This window comes from Vulpes lagopus, chromosome 23 (genome assembly GCF_018345385.1).
Source record: "Vulpes lagopus strain Blue_001 chromosome 23, ASM1834538v1, whole genome shotgun sequence".
NCBI lineage: Eukaryota > Metazoa > Chordata > Mammalia > Carnivora > Canidae > Vulpes > Vulpes lagopus.
Window position 1 is genome coordinate 33,827,708 of NC_054846.1, and position 19,334 is coordinate 33,847,041.

Below are 19,334 nucleotides of genomic sequence, written 5' to 3' on the forward strand. Positions count from 1 at the left end.
GTGATGTCCTGGCTGAGTAGAGGCAGCAGAAATCATAGTTCTAGAAGTGATTCTGGAAAGAAGTACTCCAAGAACGACGGACACATATTAGAGGACATGGAGGCCAGTTTAAGGAGCTCTTATTAGCCAAATTTAGAATAGGAGGAGGGTCATAATAAATAATGACAGCTATGGATTATAATCTGAGTCCATACTGATAAATTAATAAATAGAAGAAAAGGGAAAGTTCTTCCTTATAATAATAAATTAAATTATATATTCATTCATTAGTTAAATTATTAATTAATGTAATTTCTAATGAATTAGTAAGTTGTGGAAAGAAGGATGGGTTAGAAATACATTAAGGATGTTCAAATTGTGTGACAGCTCATTGAGGAATAGGGTATTTAAATAGTCTTAAATTATCTCCCTACAAACAACTTACTGAGGACAGAGGGGAATGATACTAACTTTAAGAGGCAAAACCCACCCAAACCAAGTTATCATAGTAAATCTCACCAAAATTGGGACAGATGTCACATACACCCTAATATGGATGATAAGGGCACAATAAAACTTGTGGATTTGCTATCAAAAATACATATCCTGAATCTAATCGTGAGGAGCATCAGGAAGAAAATTGATGAACAACCTCCAAAAGTAACAGATCTGTGGTCTTTAAGAATATCAAGGTTAATAAAGAATATCAAGTCAAAAAATGACTTAGGAAATCTTTCCAGTTTACAGGAGACTAAAGACACTTGGCACTTAATACAGTGCATGTCCTTGGATTACACCATGGACTGAGGAAAATAGCTATAATTGACAAGGTCTATATATAGACTGTGGATAAGCATTAAGAATATATTAAATAGCACTTAATTTCCTGACTTCGTTAACTGTATTATGATCTATGTCAGTGGAGTATCCTTGTTCTTAGGAAATACATGCCAAAGTATTTGGTAGTAAAGAGACATTACGTTTCTAACTTTCTTTCAAATCGTTAGGGAAAAAAAATGCATATAAGTGTTTGGAGAGAGACTATAAAAGCAAATAAGAATGTCAATGATGGTGAAACCTAAAGTAGAGGATATAAGGGAGTTTCTTGTATTACTTTGTAACTGTTCTGTAAGCTTGAAATAATCAAAATAAAGTTTTACCAAAATAGGAAAAGAGTAAGACAGTTCTGTGTTCTGATAAAACTTGCTCTCCAATATATTATACTAAGTGGGCTGGCGGGAAGAAGATGCAGAAGCAAAAAGCAGAGTGGCAGGGATAACGTTACCATTTGTATAAAAAATACATGTGAACAGACATATATTTAAGTACATACATAGGAGGATACTCCAGAAATGGTTAACATTGGCTTCCTCAAGGAAGTGGAACCAGGTGGCCAAGATCTGGAAGGCGAATTTGGTAAATACCCATATCATGTACATATATTACCAATTGAAAAGCTAAGCTACTTTGACAACAGACTCAAAAATTGGAAGCAATGCCATTTCTTTCCAGGATATAGTATTCCTGATGGAGCAAACCTCTAAAATAACTTCAGTTTTGGTTAAATCAAGGTGCGAGAGATCTTGGGTTGACTAAAGTTATTGCTGCTTAGGGTGACACAATAACTACTGACCTTTTGGACATTATGGAAAGCAAACATGTTCTCCATTAGTATGTTCCTTGTTACCTCCAGAGATTCAGCACTGGCCTAGGTGAGCACGGACTTTATGTTTTCCTTTGTCCTGATGAAAATTTCTTGAAACAGTGAATTATTGTTATAGGATATAAATTGTTTTTCAAATGAGTAGATTTGTTAATCTTTTCTCTTGACTTCCTGCTGTTGACATTTTATCTCAAAATAGACCAGTTAGATGATGAATGGTACAAGCCTTGACATTTTAAATTATGTGGTAATGTTTATATAAGGTGTGGCTCAGTAGAAATATATGAAAGCAAATTCCACATTGACCTTATACAACACTGACATCGATAGTCAAATACCTTTTATGATCATGGTGTGAGAGTTTGGTGGGATCAGGTTAAGGAAGTATGGATGAAAAATGTGGAAGAAATATAGAGTGTACCCAGAGCCATGGCCTCCCCTTTAGTCCAAACCACGACTTTCTCCTAACTGGATAATTGTCGTAGCCTCCTAATAGATTTCCTTCTTCAATTCTGTCTCCCTACCTCCTGTATATTTTGCACAGAGCAATTAGAGTGATAGTTTAATTTTTTTTTCTAAATGTTTTATTGAAATACAAGATACGCACCCAAATTGGACAACTTGAATAATTTTTACAACATGATGTGCCCATCTGACACCCAGAGCTAGTACCCCCGCAGTCCCACCCGTGCTGCCTGGCAGCCGCTGTCCTCCCTCCCTGTCCCCCAGTAATCTGCATACTGATTTCTAACTCCATTGATTAGTTTTTCTACTTCTTGGACTTCATCTAAATGAAACTTCATTGCACAGGAGGTACATACTATGAATATAAGACAGTTTATGTATCCATCTTTGATGGATAATTGGGTTTCTAGTTTTGGCCTATTTTGGATCATATTGCCACAAACATTATTATAGGTCTTTTGCTAAACATACATAAGAATTTCTGTTCCACTGAGTGGGATTGCTCAAACAGTAAGTGTATATTCAGCTTCAGCAGATACATCAAAATAATTTTCCAAAATGGTTATAACCACCAGCATTATATGAGGGTTCCGGTGGTTCACGTCTTCATCAAGGTTTGGTATTATTTCTCTTTTTCACTGTAGTCATTCTATCTCATTGTCATCTCACTAGTGCTAACTCATTCCTTCTGGTTTTAATTTGTATTTTCCTGGTGACCAATTGAATTGACCACCTTTTCATACATTTATTGACCATTTGGATGTCTTCCTTTATGAAGTGCCCATTGAAGCCTTTTACCTATTTTCCTGCCTTTTTAAAAAAAAATTTTGTGGGATTCTTTACAGATTCTGTGTTAAATGTAGGATACATGTATTGTAAATATCTTCTTTCACTCTGTGGCTTGCCTTTTCACTCGGTAGTATCTTTCAATGAACACAGTTTCTTAATTTTAGTGTAGTACAGATTATTACTTTTCCTTTAGTAATTTAATCATTTTTATGTCATGTTCATCACCTATGCCAGTGGTCATGCAGGTATTCTCCTGTGTTCTAGTCTAAAAGCATGTCACTCTACCTATTGTATTTTTAGATCTATAACATATATGGAATTATTTTTATATATAGTATAAACCGAAAAAGTCAAGATATATTCTTTCCCCTTATGAATATCCAATCGACCTAACATCATATTTTGTAAAGACCATCCTTTTCTTACTGTCAGAATGGTAATTTTAACTCAGATCATGAGATCCCCTCCTTGCTCAAAATCCTTTAGAGGTTTCCCATTGCACTTAGCATGAAATACACATTTCTTACCATGGCTCTGCCTGCACCTCCTTTCTTCTCAGCTTTTACCCCACTGTTCTCACTCTGTGGACATGCTGGTCTCCTTGCTGCTCCTCAGTCTTTCAAGTACATTATTATCTTGGACAGTCATTTGTGGGGTTCCTTCTGCCCCTAGAGTGTTCTTCTTCTATGTGTCAGCCCAAATCGCTCCTCACTGCACTCAAGTCCATGCTCAAATGGAAGGGGCACCTGGGTAGCTCAGCGGGTTAAGTGTTGGACTTTTGGTTTCAGCTCAGGTCATGATCTCAGGGTCGTGAAACCAAGCCCAACATGAGGCTCTGTGCTCAGTGTGGAGTCTGCTTCAGTTTCTTTCTCCCTCTTTCCCTGCCTTTCCCCACTCGCATGCGCATACAACCTCTCTAAAATAAATAACGTATTTTTTAAAAGCCTTTTTCTCAGGAAGGATCATTAACCACAAGCACTATGAAGGAAGAATATATGAAAGTCCTCTGAACATGTGTGATCTTATCAATGAACTGTTTCACGATGATGTCAGTGCATGCCAGGCAGCCTCTCTGTTTTGTTGTCAGGTTCATCAGCTCTCACTGTATTTGGAAGCAGGACTAATTATCATCTTTGTGACAGGTAGCAGCTCTTTTACACCAGTTTAATTGTTCTCTCTTCATTGTTTTTAGCTTTTGAATTTGAAGAAGTAATTTTGAAGACTTCCATTTTAAGAACTGTGAAAATTGTGCTACCCAAAACCTTCACCACTGTGTGTTCTTAAATGAATGTTAATTTCTGAGGCTTGGAATTTTGTGGATTTGTCCCTTTTTTTCTTTCCTTTTCTTTCCTCCTTTCTTTTTATGTTATTTGCTATAAATGCTGCACCTCCAGATTGTGTATTAAAAGGACATTGGTTATTTTCAAGCTTTCTTAGTTAGAACGGTTATCTGAGTGCCAGGCTGTCATTGTACTGTTTGCTCTCCTGAAATCAACCATTTCTAATTGCCAGTTCAACAAATCATTTTCAGTTTTCTCTGTTGTCTTTCCAGCCACTACAGTTATTTGGAATAAAAATTCAATTTCAGTAAAAAAAAAAATGAGTTAAAGACCTAAATGTAAGACCTAAAACCATGAAATTCCTAAAAGAAAACATCTATGATAATGTCTGACATCAGCTTTAGTAATTTTTCTCTCGATATGTCTCCTTAATCAAGGGAAACAAAAGCAAAAATAAACTATTGGGACTACACCAAAATAAAAAGCTCTTGCACAATGAAGGAAACCACCAACAAAACAAAAAGGCAACTTAGTGAATGGGAGACGATATTTGCAAATGATATATCTGACAAGGGATTAATATCCAAAATATATAAAGAACTTATGCAACTCAACACCCCCCCCAAAAAAAATAATCTGATTAAAAGAGGAGCTGAATAGACATTTTTTTTCCAAAGAAAACATACAGGTGGCCAACAGACATATGGAAAGATGCTCAACATCACTAATTATGAAAGCAGAAATCAAAACCACAACAAGATACCACCTTAAACCTAGTCAGAATGGCTAGAATAAAAAAGACAAGACATAAGTGTTGGCAAGGATGTGAAGAAAGAGGAGCCCTCATGCACTGTTGATGGGATCATAAATTGTGCAGCTACTATGAAAAACCGTATGGAGCTTTCTCAAAAAAAATTAGAAGTATCTGATCCAGTAATTCCATTACTAGGTATTTACCCAAAGAAAATAAAAACACTAATTTAAAATGATATGTATACCCCTACGTTTACTGTAGCATTATCTGCAATAGCCAAGAAATGGAAGCAACCCAAGTGTCCATTGATAGATGAGTAAAGATGTGATACACACACGCACATGCACACTGGAATATTACTTAGCCATATGAAAGAATGAAGTCTTGCCATTTGTGACAACATGGATGGACCTCAAAGGTATTATGCTAAGTGAAATAAATCAGGTAAAGATAAATACCATATGATTTCATTTATATAGGGAATCTAAAAAACAAAATGAACAAACAAAAAACGCAGAAACAGACCGATAAATACAAATAACAAATTGTGCTTGCCAGTGGGGAGGGGCACAACAGATGAAGAGGAGTGGGATGTACAGAAAATAGGATAATTTATAAAAGTCGTCTGAACATGTATGATTTATTAATGAACTGTCTCCCCTATGCTGTTGTGATTCCTTGAGGTAAGGGATTGTGTCTTAATTCTTTGTGTAGATCTTATTTGCAGCATAATACTTTAGAACTCAAATAGGGTCCTAAGTTGTAATGCGTATGATAATTCATTGTTTTCCCCATTTTGTCTACATTAGCTCCTGGAAATTTAGACTTTAATATAAATATTTAATAATATTATGAATTGTGGTAGATCATCAACTTTTTGTATTTTTTTAAAAAGGGGTAGTAGACAGCATTATAGCTTGAAACTTCAAAACTCACTTTAACTATTTTACATAGAACTTGCATAGGACGTGCATAGGCTAAGTCCAGGTGAATTTTATCTATGGCTAAAGAAATTAGAAGGTTTTCAGTGACTTTATATTCTCTTCTAACAGCAATACTAGTTGTATTTCAAGTTTATAAAGTTGCGTTTTTTTCTAGGAGTTCTACAACCTAGATAGTGAATCTCATTGACCTGTTGATTCCAGTTATTAAGATAATTTGGGCTCCATGCATACATAAAATTTGGTTTGGAAAAAAAATAAAAATAAAATAAAATTTGGTTTGGGGGCAAGAGTTAGAGCTATCTTTCATTCGTTTATTCGTTCATTCTTTGAAGCATTTATTTCCACCATTGATTGCACTTGTTTTAATTTCCTTAAAGCCTTAAGCTAATGTCTGACATACATAATTCTTTTATGAATTGTAGAATGTCATAAGAGAGCAGAAAAAGACTATCAAGATCACCTTATTGAGCTATAAAAGACATTACTGGGTCAATTAGCAGAATTGGAAAACAGTTGGTAGATTAAAGTATTGTCAATAATAACTTTCCTGAGGTCGATACTGCCACAGGCATGTGAGAGAATATCCTTATTCTTAGGAAAACACAATGAAGTATTTAGGAATAAAGGTGCCATGATGGTGTATTTACTTCCAATGGTTCAGGAAAGAAAAATTGTGTTTGTGTGTGTGTGTTATGTGTGTTGTGTGTTGTGTGTGCGAGCTTGCAAGCATATGGAAAGAGTGAGCACAAGTGAACAGAAGAGTAAATTATAAACCAAAATATTAACAACAGGCAGATCTGGCAAAGGGTATATTAATCTTTTCATACTATTCTTATGTTTCCTCTTAAGTGTGAAATTATCTCCACATCAACAGTTTTCAAAAATCATCTCATCCGACCCTCTCAGGAAAAGCATTCACTCTTTGTGACAACGAGGTTAAGTAACTTTCCCAGGCAGCCTGAGAGTTAGAGACAAATTTCTCCTAGTCCCGTGGACTGTGTTACACTGTTCTGCCACCTTGTAGTAAATTGTCACTGAGCTCTAACCCAATGGCAGGGGCCAGTGATCCTGACTTGTGGTAGCATAGGATGCAGCCAAGCTCGCACATTAATGATGTGGCTTTGGGTTACTTTAAAAATATTTTTCCACTAACTGGTCAGCCCTACAATGTCCAGTCCTCTGGTACCTGGACATCTTGTTACTAGATATGCTGCCCCATTGTAATGAGACATGCCTACATTTGCATTTCAACAATCAGTGGTTTGTTCTTCTCTTTCCTAATAGCTACGGCTTCTTGGGATACGTTTCTCATGCTATGGAATTGCAAGCCACAAGCCAGAGCTTTCAGATACGTGGGTCACAAGGATGTTGTAACCAGCGTGCAGTTTTCTCCACTTGGAAACTTATTGGCATCAGCTTCACGAGACAGAACTGTTAGACTCTGGATTCCTGATAAGTAAGAGCAACAAAGAAATACCTGCTATGCTGTGGACATATGAATGTGAAAGAAAACGAGCCTGGCTGTTCCTCCACTTCTCAGGAATGCCTGGACTCCCATACCTAGTCTGAGTCACATGCAGGATGTGTTGCTCTTTTCCGAAAGCTAGCAAACTATTTCATACCACTTTTTCTTCATCTTTAACTCATAATTATCTCTTCTATTTGAAATCTATTTCTAACTATGGAAATATGCTTGATTTTTTTTGGGGGGGGGGTTAAAATTTTGTTTTGTTTTTGGCAGGGGGATGGTTATCAATCTCTTTATAAATCTATGGTGAACTTCAGATTGTCTCCCCAGAGAGATACACACTGACATATATAACTGAAATTTTATAGTTTATTCTACTATTGCCCATTTGTGGATCTGTTGGAGGCCTTTGGATCTCTATTAATCCTGTACCAGAACTATTCTTTGGTGCATGTCATTCATTATTGGGCTCCAGAGTTTTCTTGCTAAAGAAAGTTTCTGACAAATGTGTAAATCATTGCATTCGTGTAAGGTCCAATCCTGTTACAACAAACCTCTCTATAGGAGGCTTTTTAAATCCCAGACGTGATAGCTTATCTGTTTTAAGCAATTATTGACCCATGATTTTTTTAAAAGCTTTTGAACTCTTTTTTTCAATGGAACTCTCAGTTATATGTTTTCAAACACACATGAAGATAGAACAAAGAGCACAGCAGTCCCTCCCCACTTTACTCCTCCACCACATCCAGCAGCTGTTGGTATCAGTAGTTATTAGTTGTTTCACCCATCCTCTTGCTCTCTTCCCTCTCTGTCTCTTTTTTTTTTAAGCTAGAGTATTTTTAGAACAAATCCCACAGATCATATCATTTCCCCTCCCTAAATACCTCAGAGAATAAGAATTTGAGCGTTTTCCTTGGCTCTATTATGGCAGGATTTCATTTGTGGTATATGACTAAACAGTCTCAGGCACTCCCAAATGAAAGTTCACAGGGCATTTCCGTGCCAGGAGGCCCTTCTTTTTTTTTTCTGCCACCACCCAAGGGAAACTCCATGCTGAGAAATCTGAACATTACCCTGATGGCAGCAAAAATGACTGAAAAGAAGTGACATGTTATAATGCCATTGTGGGTGGCAACGTAGAGGGGAAGTGGGAAAGAGGGAGACTGGTTTGGGGTCCAGAAGGGAAGCTGTTCTAAAATCTTTAATTTGGGGGATTTCGGATTAGTGGTTCTACCGTCTTCAGCATAACACAGCTTCAGTCTCCCATTACCAGTTCAAGGAATTCTCAGTGAACAAACTATACAAGGGTAGATGTGCTAAAAGCACACCAAATTGTTAATTTGTATGCGTTAATCTAAGTGTAACAGTTAGGCTTGTGTAGCTATCTCTTGGTCCACTTTCCAAATCATATCATTGTGGGGCCAGGGAAATCATGGATCATAGCAGTGGGATGGAAACTGATAGATCAGTTATTGCTGCATAACCATCCTCAAAACTTAGTACAATAATTGTCCTTTCCCATAATTGTGTGGGTTGTCTGGATGGTTCTTTTACCCCATTTAATGTTGGCTCTTACTCATGCAGCTTCATTGAGCTAGAGGTCCAGCACCTTACTCATATACCTGGGGCCTGCTGCTGGCTATTGGCTGGGGCACCCTGGCCCTCTGTATGCCCTCTCTGCACCAGGATAACGACTTCCTTAGAGCATGGCAACTGTGTAAGTAAAAATGAAAGCCACTAGACCTTTGAAAGGCTGGGTCTGACACTTCTGTGTCACTTCTCCCTCATTCTATTGGTCAAAGTAAGTCACAGCCCAGTTTGAACAGGAGAGATTGATAGATTCCACCTCCTGTGGGAGGGGCAAGCATGAACAGGGGGTAAGAGAAGTGATAGGTGGTCGTATTCACAAACATCACTCACACCAGGTGACTGGCAGGCTAAGGAAGAATAGTAGGAACAAGCATGGAGGCAGTTCTGGCCTGGAGTTCTTCACAGTGGGCCATCAAGAGAACTTGGGCAGACAGGGTAGGTAAATGTGTGGGAGGCAGAGAGCAAATGTCAAGACAAGGTGGGGGAAGTACAAACCAGTTAAATGGCAGCATAACAAACACAGGGCACTCCTTTTATGGTTTCTTACATGCTTCCTGTTGAGACCGGATCCAGGGGTTACCAAGAGGTGGGCCCTTTAGAAAGAAGGCAAGCACGGTAGCCTGCTGGAGAGTGGAGTGTAGAACTCAAGAGCAGGGCAGATTGTGATGATTCGGACTGTCTCTTGGCTTCCCGGTCACAGCAGATGCCATTCTTTCCTTTATTTTCTCTACGCTGTATTCTTGAATTCAGGCCAAACTATACTCCTCACTGCCACTCATAGAACTTTCTGGCAAAACATCACTGAATGTTCCTTCCCATTTTCTTTAGTATTAATTTTCATTTTTCCTAGTATGTTATCATGTATCAGGTGATGGAAACTTAGGACAAAGTCAGTTTTACCTTCTACAGACCGCTGGAGGGATAAGCCAGGATGGATCTGAGAGCTTTGAGTAGTGACTCTTCCCAGTGGAATTCAACAAAATGTATTGAGCTCTTTTCATATGCCTGATATTGTGCTAGACGCTGGTCTTATAGGGATGAATAAATCATCATTCCTGTCCTCCAAAAAACTCATGGCTTGATAGAAAAGAATAGGTCTTTTTTTTTTTAAGTACTGTATTATGTAATAAGCAAAATAGATGCAGCAGATAGGGAGCAATTAAGCCTGCCTGGGTTGGTCAAGGGGGGTTGGGGCAGAGGAAGCAATCCAGGCTGAGAAAAAGCAGTAAGTGCAAAGCCAGAGGTGTATTTGAAGCTCTGCGACTGTTCTGAGTCCAAGGTTCAGTGTACCGGCAGGATGCCTTGCCGGAGAGCCTGAGCATTCTACTTCTCCTTGGAGGGCAGCCAGCGACACGTCCATGCTGAGATTTACGTGCTGAGAATGACACTTTCAGCAAGGTAATAAGCAGAGTATGTAGGTGACTGGAGGGGGGTAAGAGATTAGAGCAGGGAGACCAGGTAAGAAGCTTTTGCAATAATCTTGGTGAGCGATATGGAGGCTGTGTCTCCCTTAACATAAGCACAGCTGGCATAGAAAGAAGAGCCATATCGAAAGGGTATTTGGGAAGGGATAGCAGTATCACTATCACTCAGTCCGTTTGTGGGAGAAGCGGAGCAGTTGAGAAGGCCTTCCAGGCTCTGCAAACTCTGTTTCCCGATGTTTTTCAAACAGTTGCATATAAAGATGACTTCCTGATGGGAAGGAAAGTGTCTCCCTAAGACACTCACTTCAGAGAGTGTCTTGGGGACTTTGGAATGCTGACACAAAGTAGTATGTCCCAAATGCCACCTTCCAACTTCAGTGTATCTGCTAGCCTGCCCCTAACTATTTTAACATTTCTCCTTAAGTGCCACATATTATTTTTTCCATCTTTTCTTTTCCTATTCTCTTTCTCTCACTCTAGTCAAGGAAGAAAAAAAAAAAAAAAGAAGAAGCAGCAGCATCTGAAATTTCAAAGTGTTGAGAACTGGAATGTGTTTTGCTTGTGAGTGTAAGATTGGGCCTGGGCTGAGCAAGGCCTTCGATGCACCCCGGGGGGTCTTAGTTCTCATTGGGAGCAGAAACCCCAAGGTCAGATCACCTAGACCTACATTCTGTCAGGGGGAAAATGCCATGAGGGGCATCTCTTCCCTCTCAGCCCAGACAGCCCGTCCACACAGGTTCCGCATGACCCCAGTTTGAAAGCACTCTCTTGGAGCTATTAATTTAATCTATGTTAGCTTTTCTAGGTTGCAGGCCCGTTAGAGTATTTATTGCTATTTCTAGAGGAACAGCAGGAGCTTTAAATTCACAGTTGAGATTTGTTCAAAATATTCTCTAGCTTCCAATTAAAACAAAAACAGCAAGTGCATTTCTGGGTGGGACCGCCAAGGGTCTTTCTTGTTAGGTTTCAGTTGTGACTTTAATTAATAAAACCAGCTTTTAAAAGAGTGTTGATGAAGAAACTTTTCATACTTTTGTTAATTTTTTTATAGGAGTTAAACTTTTTTATGTTTCAAAGTCTGTATACTGATTAGATATTGATTATAATTAAATCAAGTGTTATAAGTATTAAACTATTTCTTTCCAGGAGAGGGAAATCCTCTGAATTTAAAGCTCATACAGCTCCAGTTCGAAGTGTAGACTTTTCAGCTGATGGCCAGTTTCTAGCTACAGCCTCTGAAGACAAATCCATCAAAGTATGGAACATGTATCGCCAGCGCTTCTTATATTCCTTGTACCGACATACACATTGGGTACGCTGTGCCAAGTAAGTGAAATTTCGAGTTAAGATTTCCTATTTTTTTTCCTGTTATAGTCCACGTTTACCCACCCTCCAACCCCCAGAAAAGGGGATTGAGGACAAATTCATTCATTCATTCATATAGCAAATATTTATTGTGTGTCTGCTATGTGCTGGGAAGACTAGGAAACAAAACAGTCAAAACCCCTCGTCATAAAGCCTACATTCTAGAAAGAGGAGATAGACAATACACAGGTAGGGGAATAGATAAATTAGGTCAGATGGTGGTAAGTGCTATGGAGAAAAAGACCTGGATTGGCTGGGGAGGAGGGGACTGCAGTTTTAAACAGGGTGTTCAAGACTGCTTCACGAGAGGAGACCTAATGGAGGAGAAGGGTCAAGGCTTGAATCTATGTAGGAAAGGAATGCCCTGGATTAGGGGAAACCAGCACAAAAGCCCTGGGGCAGGAACAAGCAAGACGGCTAGTGTGGAGCAGAGTGTGGGGAAGGAGGAGAGCCCAGAGGGAGGCTGCAGCCAGATGGGCAGGAGTTGCCATCTACTCTCAGGGAGATGAGATGCCCCTGGAGTGTGTTCATCTCTGACCGACACCTGAATGGGATTGCTCTGACTGCTGTGTGTTTTTTTTTTTTTTTTCTTTAAAACAAGCTCTGGCCAGTTTTATTAAAGAAAAATTTTGCATGATTTACTTTTCACCAGTCTGTTCGAGGTTATGGGTTAGGAGGTTATGGGTAGTAGTTCACATCCTTACTGGGACCAGAGTGGTAGCAGTGGAGATTTCGAGAAGTGGTTGGGTGATAGAGGTAGTATGAGGGACCAACAGAACTTACTGTCATGTATTGGATGTGACAGAGAGGAACTGAGAATGACTCCACAGTCTTTGGCAGTAGGCTGTTGGGACAAGAGCTAATAGCCATGGAGCCTTTTCTGTTCTTCAGACACGCTGGCAAAGTACTTCAGATATTTCCCCAACTGCCCTGGGAGGGTTGGGCTATTGTTTTATTTTCCCCATTTTGCAGATGAGGGAACTGAGTTTCAGAGTTCAGGTTAGAGCTTGTCTAGTTGAAAGTGATAGAAACCAGAGAAATTCTTTTTCTTCTCTCAGGGTGGCTAATTGACTGATGTTTGGTTACCTTGGAATAGAGCGGGGGCCCCTAGAACCAGGGTCTGCGATGCCCACAGTCTCTCTCTAGTCCTCTATATGGCCTCTCTATTTTCTCAAATACCCTGGAACTGAGGCTGAAGTCCTTACAGCTTTGTAACTGGACAGGAAAAACTTCTCCTCCTCCAGTTAGGAAAGTACCAGGGGCAGCTCCCAGCTTGGATCTTGTGCCCATCCCTTCCCCAGGCAGTGAGATACTGTGGTTGTCTCAGGTGAACCAAGCCCCTGAGACCAGTATCCCAGCCAGCTGAGTCCATACCAACCATGCATCCTGGAGGTGGAGAGAGAGGACAGCCCTTAAAAGAAGGGGACTGGCATAGTCATGGTCACTGGGGGAGAGTCTGCAAAGCCTGCAACCAGCAGACTGTGCATTCTGTGTGAAACAACGTGCCCGGCATCCCCAGCTAGGATGCGCTGGAGGGGGGAGTGGGAGCCCAGCTCTGTGTTGCCTTATGTCCCACACTCCTCTTATCATGCTCTCAGTTGGACATTATTGTTCAGGTGTTGATTATAATCTATGGTAATGAGTCTAGGAATAAAAGAGATAGACCGAAGGTCATACTTTTAGTCAGTAGTTTCTTTTTTCTTCTAAGGGTCTCACTTTTGGCTCTGGCCATCTCAGTCTTATTTCTATATATGCCACCTTGATGTGTGGTCAAAAACATGGGCCTGGGACCTAAATATATAGGTTAAAATTCCAGCCCCACCACTTAGCAGCTGTGTGACCTTTTGGAAAGTGACCTAACTTCTCAGTGCCTTAGTTTTCTTACCTGTACGTAACAGTAGCCTGATGATAAAAGTAACCCGCTGCATAGGTTATCATGGTATTTAAATGAGTAAATACACATGGAGTATTTAGAATCATGCTTCCCACTGAGTAATCACTAGTTAAATCTTAGCCATCATCCTCATCCTCATCATTGGACATTTCAATCTTGTTTCATTTTTAAAAACATTGTGTAACTTGAGTTGATCATTTTTTCCCACCTGAGGAGGTAACGTGTGGTGGTCCCAAGAGGCCAGTCAAATCATTTGTATTTATTTATGAAATGATGTTGGGAACAGAGATCTACCATCCAGTGGATCAGACCCGGAGAACTGACAGAGGCACAGGAGACTAGGCCAGAGACTGGGAGTCATTATTTAGCTCCCACTGGAATAGATTCTAGACATGTTTGGCAAAGACATTGGTTTCTATTACCTTCTTCAGGAAGCAAAAACATCGAATGAGAGCCATTAATTATCTAGTGTGTCCTATGTGGCTCTATTTCCTTCCCAAAATAACTTAAGGTGCTTTATAATAACTGTCATACAATGGGGGGAATGAAGAGACGATTCTGTCTAGAACCGTGTAACCTTGGTTAGTGCAAACCTGGCAGCTTTAGCCTGGGTTTCCTGCAGCCAAGGTATTAATGGGATGATTTCACATATTTTCATGTTCTAACAACAAAAAGGAATCCTCTCAAGTTGTTCAGATAAGAGAAAATTCTTCCTGTAGTAAATTCTAGGAGTGTTTTATTCCTTGCTCTAGTCCTGAATCATCTATGTATATTATAAATGCAAAAGAAAAGGTATTGCTAATATAAGGAAGGAGAACTTATGAAGGTTGAAAAGGTTGCCAATACTGTACAATTCTGGTCTTGAGAATATTCATTTAATGAGCATAGCGCTGCTGCGTACCACATATCCGTGTTGCGTGTTAGGGAGAGATGAAAACCGCAGTCAGAGCCTCAAGGAGCTTTTATGTTTTATAGTTTAATGGAAGGAAAATAGATATAAAATAATTATAAAATAATGTGTCCTATGGGAAGGATGAGAGAGTGTGCGGTGGGGCACTGAACCAGGCCTGTGTGAGGAAAAGCCAAGCCGGGGGAGACATTTCAGGCCCAGCACCATGCGATGGGCAGAGGAGGAAGAAGCAGCAGTGTCTTGCCACGTGGGGAGGAGGGGTGGCAAGCCGTTAGCAGACGGGAGCAGCAGGAATAGACACTGCGGCCTGGGAAAACATTTTATGCTCTGGGAACGTTAACTATTCAGCTGCTGCCAGGCCCAGGAAGTAAAGTGGGATGCAGGTTGGCTGGAGCGGGGGTGTGGGAAGGAGGTGTGGAAGGCTCAGGGTCATGGATGTCACGAGGAAGACTGTGGACTTCATCCTCCAGGTGACCTGGAGACGCTGGAGGGCTTGGAATGGGGAGGAAGCACCATCGTTCCCAAGCTCTCCACCGATTGGTCTTACCTCTCACAGCACGACTGCTTTAGAGGGTTGGCGTGAGCCGGGCCCGGGCTCGTAGGCCTCCCTGGGCTGCATCACGACCCCTGGGCAAGGTAGTGTACGGCTCTCCACCTCCGTGGGAGAGGACAGTAAGGAGGCTCCTCACATGGCCTGTCGGGAGCGTGAGGAAGACTGTGCTCAGAACTGAGTGCTGCCAGGAGCCGGCCAGTCCTCCGGAGGGGCAACATCACTTGGGGAGGAACTCAGGAATTAGGGAAGGGCGCCTGCAAATGTCCCCCTCAAGGAATCAGAGGAGAAGGCCACGGCGTCCGCCCGCGTCTTTTCTTGTTTTCCGGTGGTGGTGCCTGGGTTGTCCCTGAGGAACCAGCCCCCCCCACCCCAACCAGCAGCCCCCCGCATGTTAGTCTCTGCTGGTACAGGGCGTGGAGCTCAGGCTTGCCATCTGGAACAGGGCATCTTCTGCCTGTGGGTGTTAGTGAGCCTCGTTGGAGGCCTTTCCCTTGCGATTTCTACCTTTTTCTTTTTAAGTTTATTTATTTATTTTAGTGATCTCTGTACTCCACATGGGACTTGAACTCATAACTCTGAGATCAAGAGTCACATACTCTTCCAGCTGAGCCAGCCAGGCACCTTGTAGGCTTATTTAAGCCTGTGGCTGCTGCGGGACACTGTAGGCAAAGAGCCGACCTGACAAAGATGCTGACTCAGGGGACAGCAGAGCAGTGAGTGGAGAAAGAAAGAATAGCTACCTCATTACGTGGTGTGGTTTCTGGACACGGTCCTACCTGGTTTTGCTAGATGTGTTTGTGTGTGTTGCATGTATGCGTGTGTGAGAAATGGGCCTCAAAAACTCTCACTTTTTTTTTTTTTTAGAGGTACTTCCTATAAGATGTGATAGTGGATGGGGCCACATTTTTTGGAAAAGTGGGAGATATTGTTGCATCCAATGATGTGCACTCAAGACACCTGCTTTCTGTTCATCCCCAGTGCCATCGTCTTAGCTTTTAGCATCAAGGGCCCTTGCAGAGACCTTTGCAGTAATCTCCTAAATGTTCTTCCTCTCTACAGATTTGCCTTCATTCTTCACACCCCACCCCTACCACCACTGCTCTACTGTCTCCACGGAGACCTTTGTGAAATGCGAATCTCATACTGCTCTTCAGGTCAGAACCAGTCAGTGACTCCTTGCTTTGGGATGCTGCTCTGCCTTCCTGTTACAGCCTTGTCTTTTGTCCCTGTCACCATCCCCTCCTTGCAGCTCCACAGAGTTCCTGTGTGAGATGTTCTTTTATGTTCTGTGGCTCTTCCACATGCTGCCTGCCCTGCCTGGAATGCCCCCTGCATCTACCCTCCCCTCACAGTCCCGCCCTGCCTCTCTCCCCCCAGGAAATGTTTCTGACTCTCACAGGCCAAGCTTATTATAAGTCCTTTATGCCACCGCGTTATCCTGTTGATGAGATCTGTCTGCTTAGGATTCTCTTCCCTATTAGACTTTGAATGACAAGTATTTTATTCATAGTGTATTCTCTTGAGAGGCCTTGTTCTAAATTTTGTAGATATCATAGAAAGCAAAACAAAATTCCCAGTCTTGTAGAGTTCCTTCTACACATGGGAGGTGGACAATTACAAAATATGTTAATGATATGTGCTTGTGCTCTGAAAAAAATACTATAGGGTAACAAGGTAGAGAGTAGTAGGGTTGGAAGGTGCGCTTTTACATACAGCTCAGGGAAGGCATCTCTGCTCAGATGACTTTGTGTTTGTTTATTTTAAAGATTTTATTTATTTATTCACGAGAGACACACAGAAAGAGAGGCAGAGACCTAGGCAGAGGAAGCAAGGAGCCCTCTGCAAGGAGCCTGATGTGGGACTTGATCCCAGGACCCTGGGATCATGACCTGAGCCAAAGGTAGATGCTCAACCACTGAGCCACCCAACCCAGGTGCCCCTGCTCAGGTGACTTTGACTGAAGGGAGGGAGCCAGTGAGCCATCTCCCAACAACAGGGAAGAGTGTTGGGAGTCATATACAGCGTGAGAAGCACTGCAATGTCAGTATAGGGTGGGGAAGGCTCAGAGGATTTGTGCAAAAATATGGCTTGAATGGATCAGTGAGAAGTGTGCAGGTAGCTTAGGTGGGGTTTTCAAGGACTTTTTCGAGGAAGAGTCATTTTTGTGGATTTTGTATATCAAATATAAGAGGACTGTATATGCTCGTTGTGATGGAGAATGTTTATGGGGCTTCACTATCTTTCTTTCCCCATTTTGGCCAATCCCTCTTCAGATTGATTATTTCATACTGAGCTCACCTGGTCTCAATGGAATGCCTTTATCTCGCTGGTACCTTGTTCTAAGTGGTTTTCTTTTTTCTTCTCTCTCTCTCTCTTTTTTAATCAGTTGTTTTCTAACTGGCATGAGTGATTCATGTGAAACTCTGCAGAGACCTCCCTGGGGGAAATGTTCTTTGATAAATAATTTGGTTAAATTTAATGACTAAGGGTCTCATCTCTTTGGCAACTCTCCATGTATATGCCCTACAACATGCTCAGAGATTCTTGCTCATGCATTTATTATTATCTTTTTTCTTGGCTCATGCTATTGTAGTTTGACAACAGGAGTATTGAGGGGGCCCACTTAGACCCAGCCTGTCTCCATTGTTTGTGCAACTTCCTGTGAGAATTTAGCCTTGCCAGGGCCAGCCCAGTCTAGGACTTTATTCCAAAGGTGTGAAGGTCCAGAAGTGCTATTTTCACTTTTTACTCAGAGATGAGAATGTTCTGGGGGCACTGAGTCATGCTTAATAAACTTAGGAGAGCCCGAAACATAACCCAGATGCCAATTTACTTATTTATGATAACAATGCTAACTTTCAAAGGGACTAGAATATTTGCGTGCTTCAGTCCAGGCTTTCCTACTTTGCTGACTTTGTCGATGGGCCCTGGAACTAAAGCAAGGAAGTTTGTTGAAAAAATATCTTGATGAATAGCTTCCTCAGGGTTGGGTCATGTGATGGGGTCATCTCTGCCATGTGCACACACCTGCCAAGGAAATTGCATGATCAGCTGGTCAGGTACTTCCTCCCCTGGGGCCAGGCAGGAGACACATTGACTAGTCTTGCCATTTGTGGTTGCTGGGCACCTCCTCTTGGGTGACATAGTACCTTTCAAGTGCAGCAGTATAGTTGGTTAGATTCAGCTGAGAGGCAGTACAGGGTGGTTAAGAGCATGGGCTCACTGGCATGTGATCCTGGGAACATGATTTCAATCTCTCTGGGCCTTGGTCAGCTCCCCTATAAAATGAGTATCAAAGGATACTTTCCTCATAGAGTCTTTGTGAAAATTAAAAACAAGTGAATGAATATAAAGTGTCAGTTAATGTTAGCTATCAACTACCCTCACGTTCCAGTTTTTTCTCCTGTAGATTATACTGGAATCACCTTTAGGTTGTGTTCACAAGTCATTTCACACAATTGCACACAGTGTTTGGGGTTGCTACTATAGGTAACTGCTATCATCCATTGAATGTGCTTTATGTATTTAACTATCAGAGGGAAACTGTTTCTAAGCATTTGGGTCTGAAAATCTCTGCCATTTAATTGGAGAGCATAATCCACTTATATTTATGTAACTCTTCCTATAATTAGGTTTAAGTCTTCATTCTTACTCTGTGTTTTCTACTTGTCTCATTTGTTTACTTTTTCCTCCATTTTTTTTTCAGATTGATTGTTTCTTAGTATTCCATTTTATCTCCTCTTTGGGCTTTTTAGCTTTGCTCTTTGTCTTGGATTTTATTTAGTAGCAACCTCTAGAGGTTATAGTCTATATCCTTATAAAAGTTTTAATGTGAGGGACGCCTGGGTGGCTCAGTGGTTGAGCACTTGCCTTTGGCCCAGGGCATGATCCTGGGGTCCCAGGATCGAGTCCCATGTCAGACTCTCTGCATGGAGCCTGCTTCTCCCTCCTCCTGTGTCTCTGCCTCTCTCTCTGTGTCTCTCATGAATAAATAAATAAAATCTTAAAAAAAAAAGTTTTAATGTGAGAACTTAAAAAATCTATCTCCATTTACCCAACTATTGACAGTTAACAGTTTTACTTCTGTATATGTTATGAGCCCACAAAACATCAAGCAGCCATTTTCTTTTAAAGAAAATAAGAAACAAAAAGGTCTGTACATCTGCCTTCTTTAATTACCTTTTCTAGTACTCTATTCTTTTGTGTAGGTAGATCCAAGTTTCCATCTGTTATCGTTTCCCTTCAGCCTAAAAAAA

General features: G+C 41.1%; 1 protein-coding gene across 8 annotated transcripts in view; it reads left to right on the forward strand.

The window, feature by feature from the left end:
* Positions 1 to 19,334, forward strand: part of POC1B (POC1 centriolar protein B) — a 93,501-nt gene that overhangs the window by 13,618 nt on the left and 60,549 nt on the right. For 6 of the 8 annotated variants that reach the window (XM_041737963.1, XM_041737961.1, XM_041737966.1 and 3 more), the window contains 2 exons: positions 7,159 to 7,330; positions 11,503 to 11,682. In XM_041737963.1, the coding sequence (XP_041593897.1) occupies positions 7,185 to 7,330; positions 11,503 to 11,682 (326 nt within the window). In that variant the 5' untranslated portion in view covers positions 7,159 to 7,184. Of the gene's footprint in view, positions 1 to 7,158; positions 7,331 to 8,926; positions 9,060 to 10,086; positions 10,331 to 11,502; positions 11,683 to 19,334 lie in introns of those variants that run through there. The other 2 variants (XM_041737969.1, XM_041737968.1) reach the window with 2 other exon arrangements.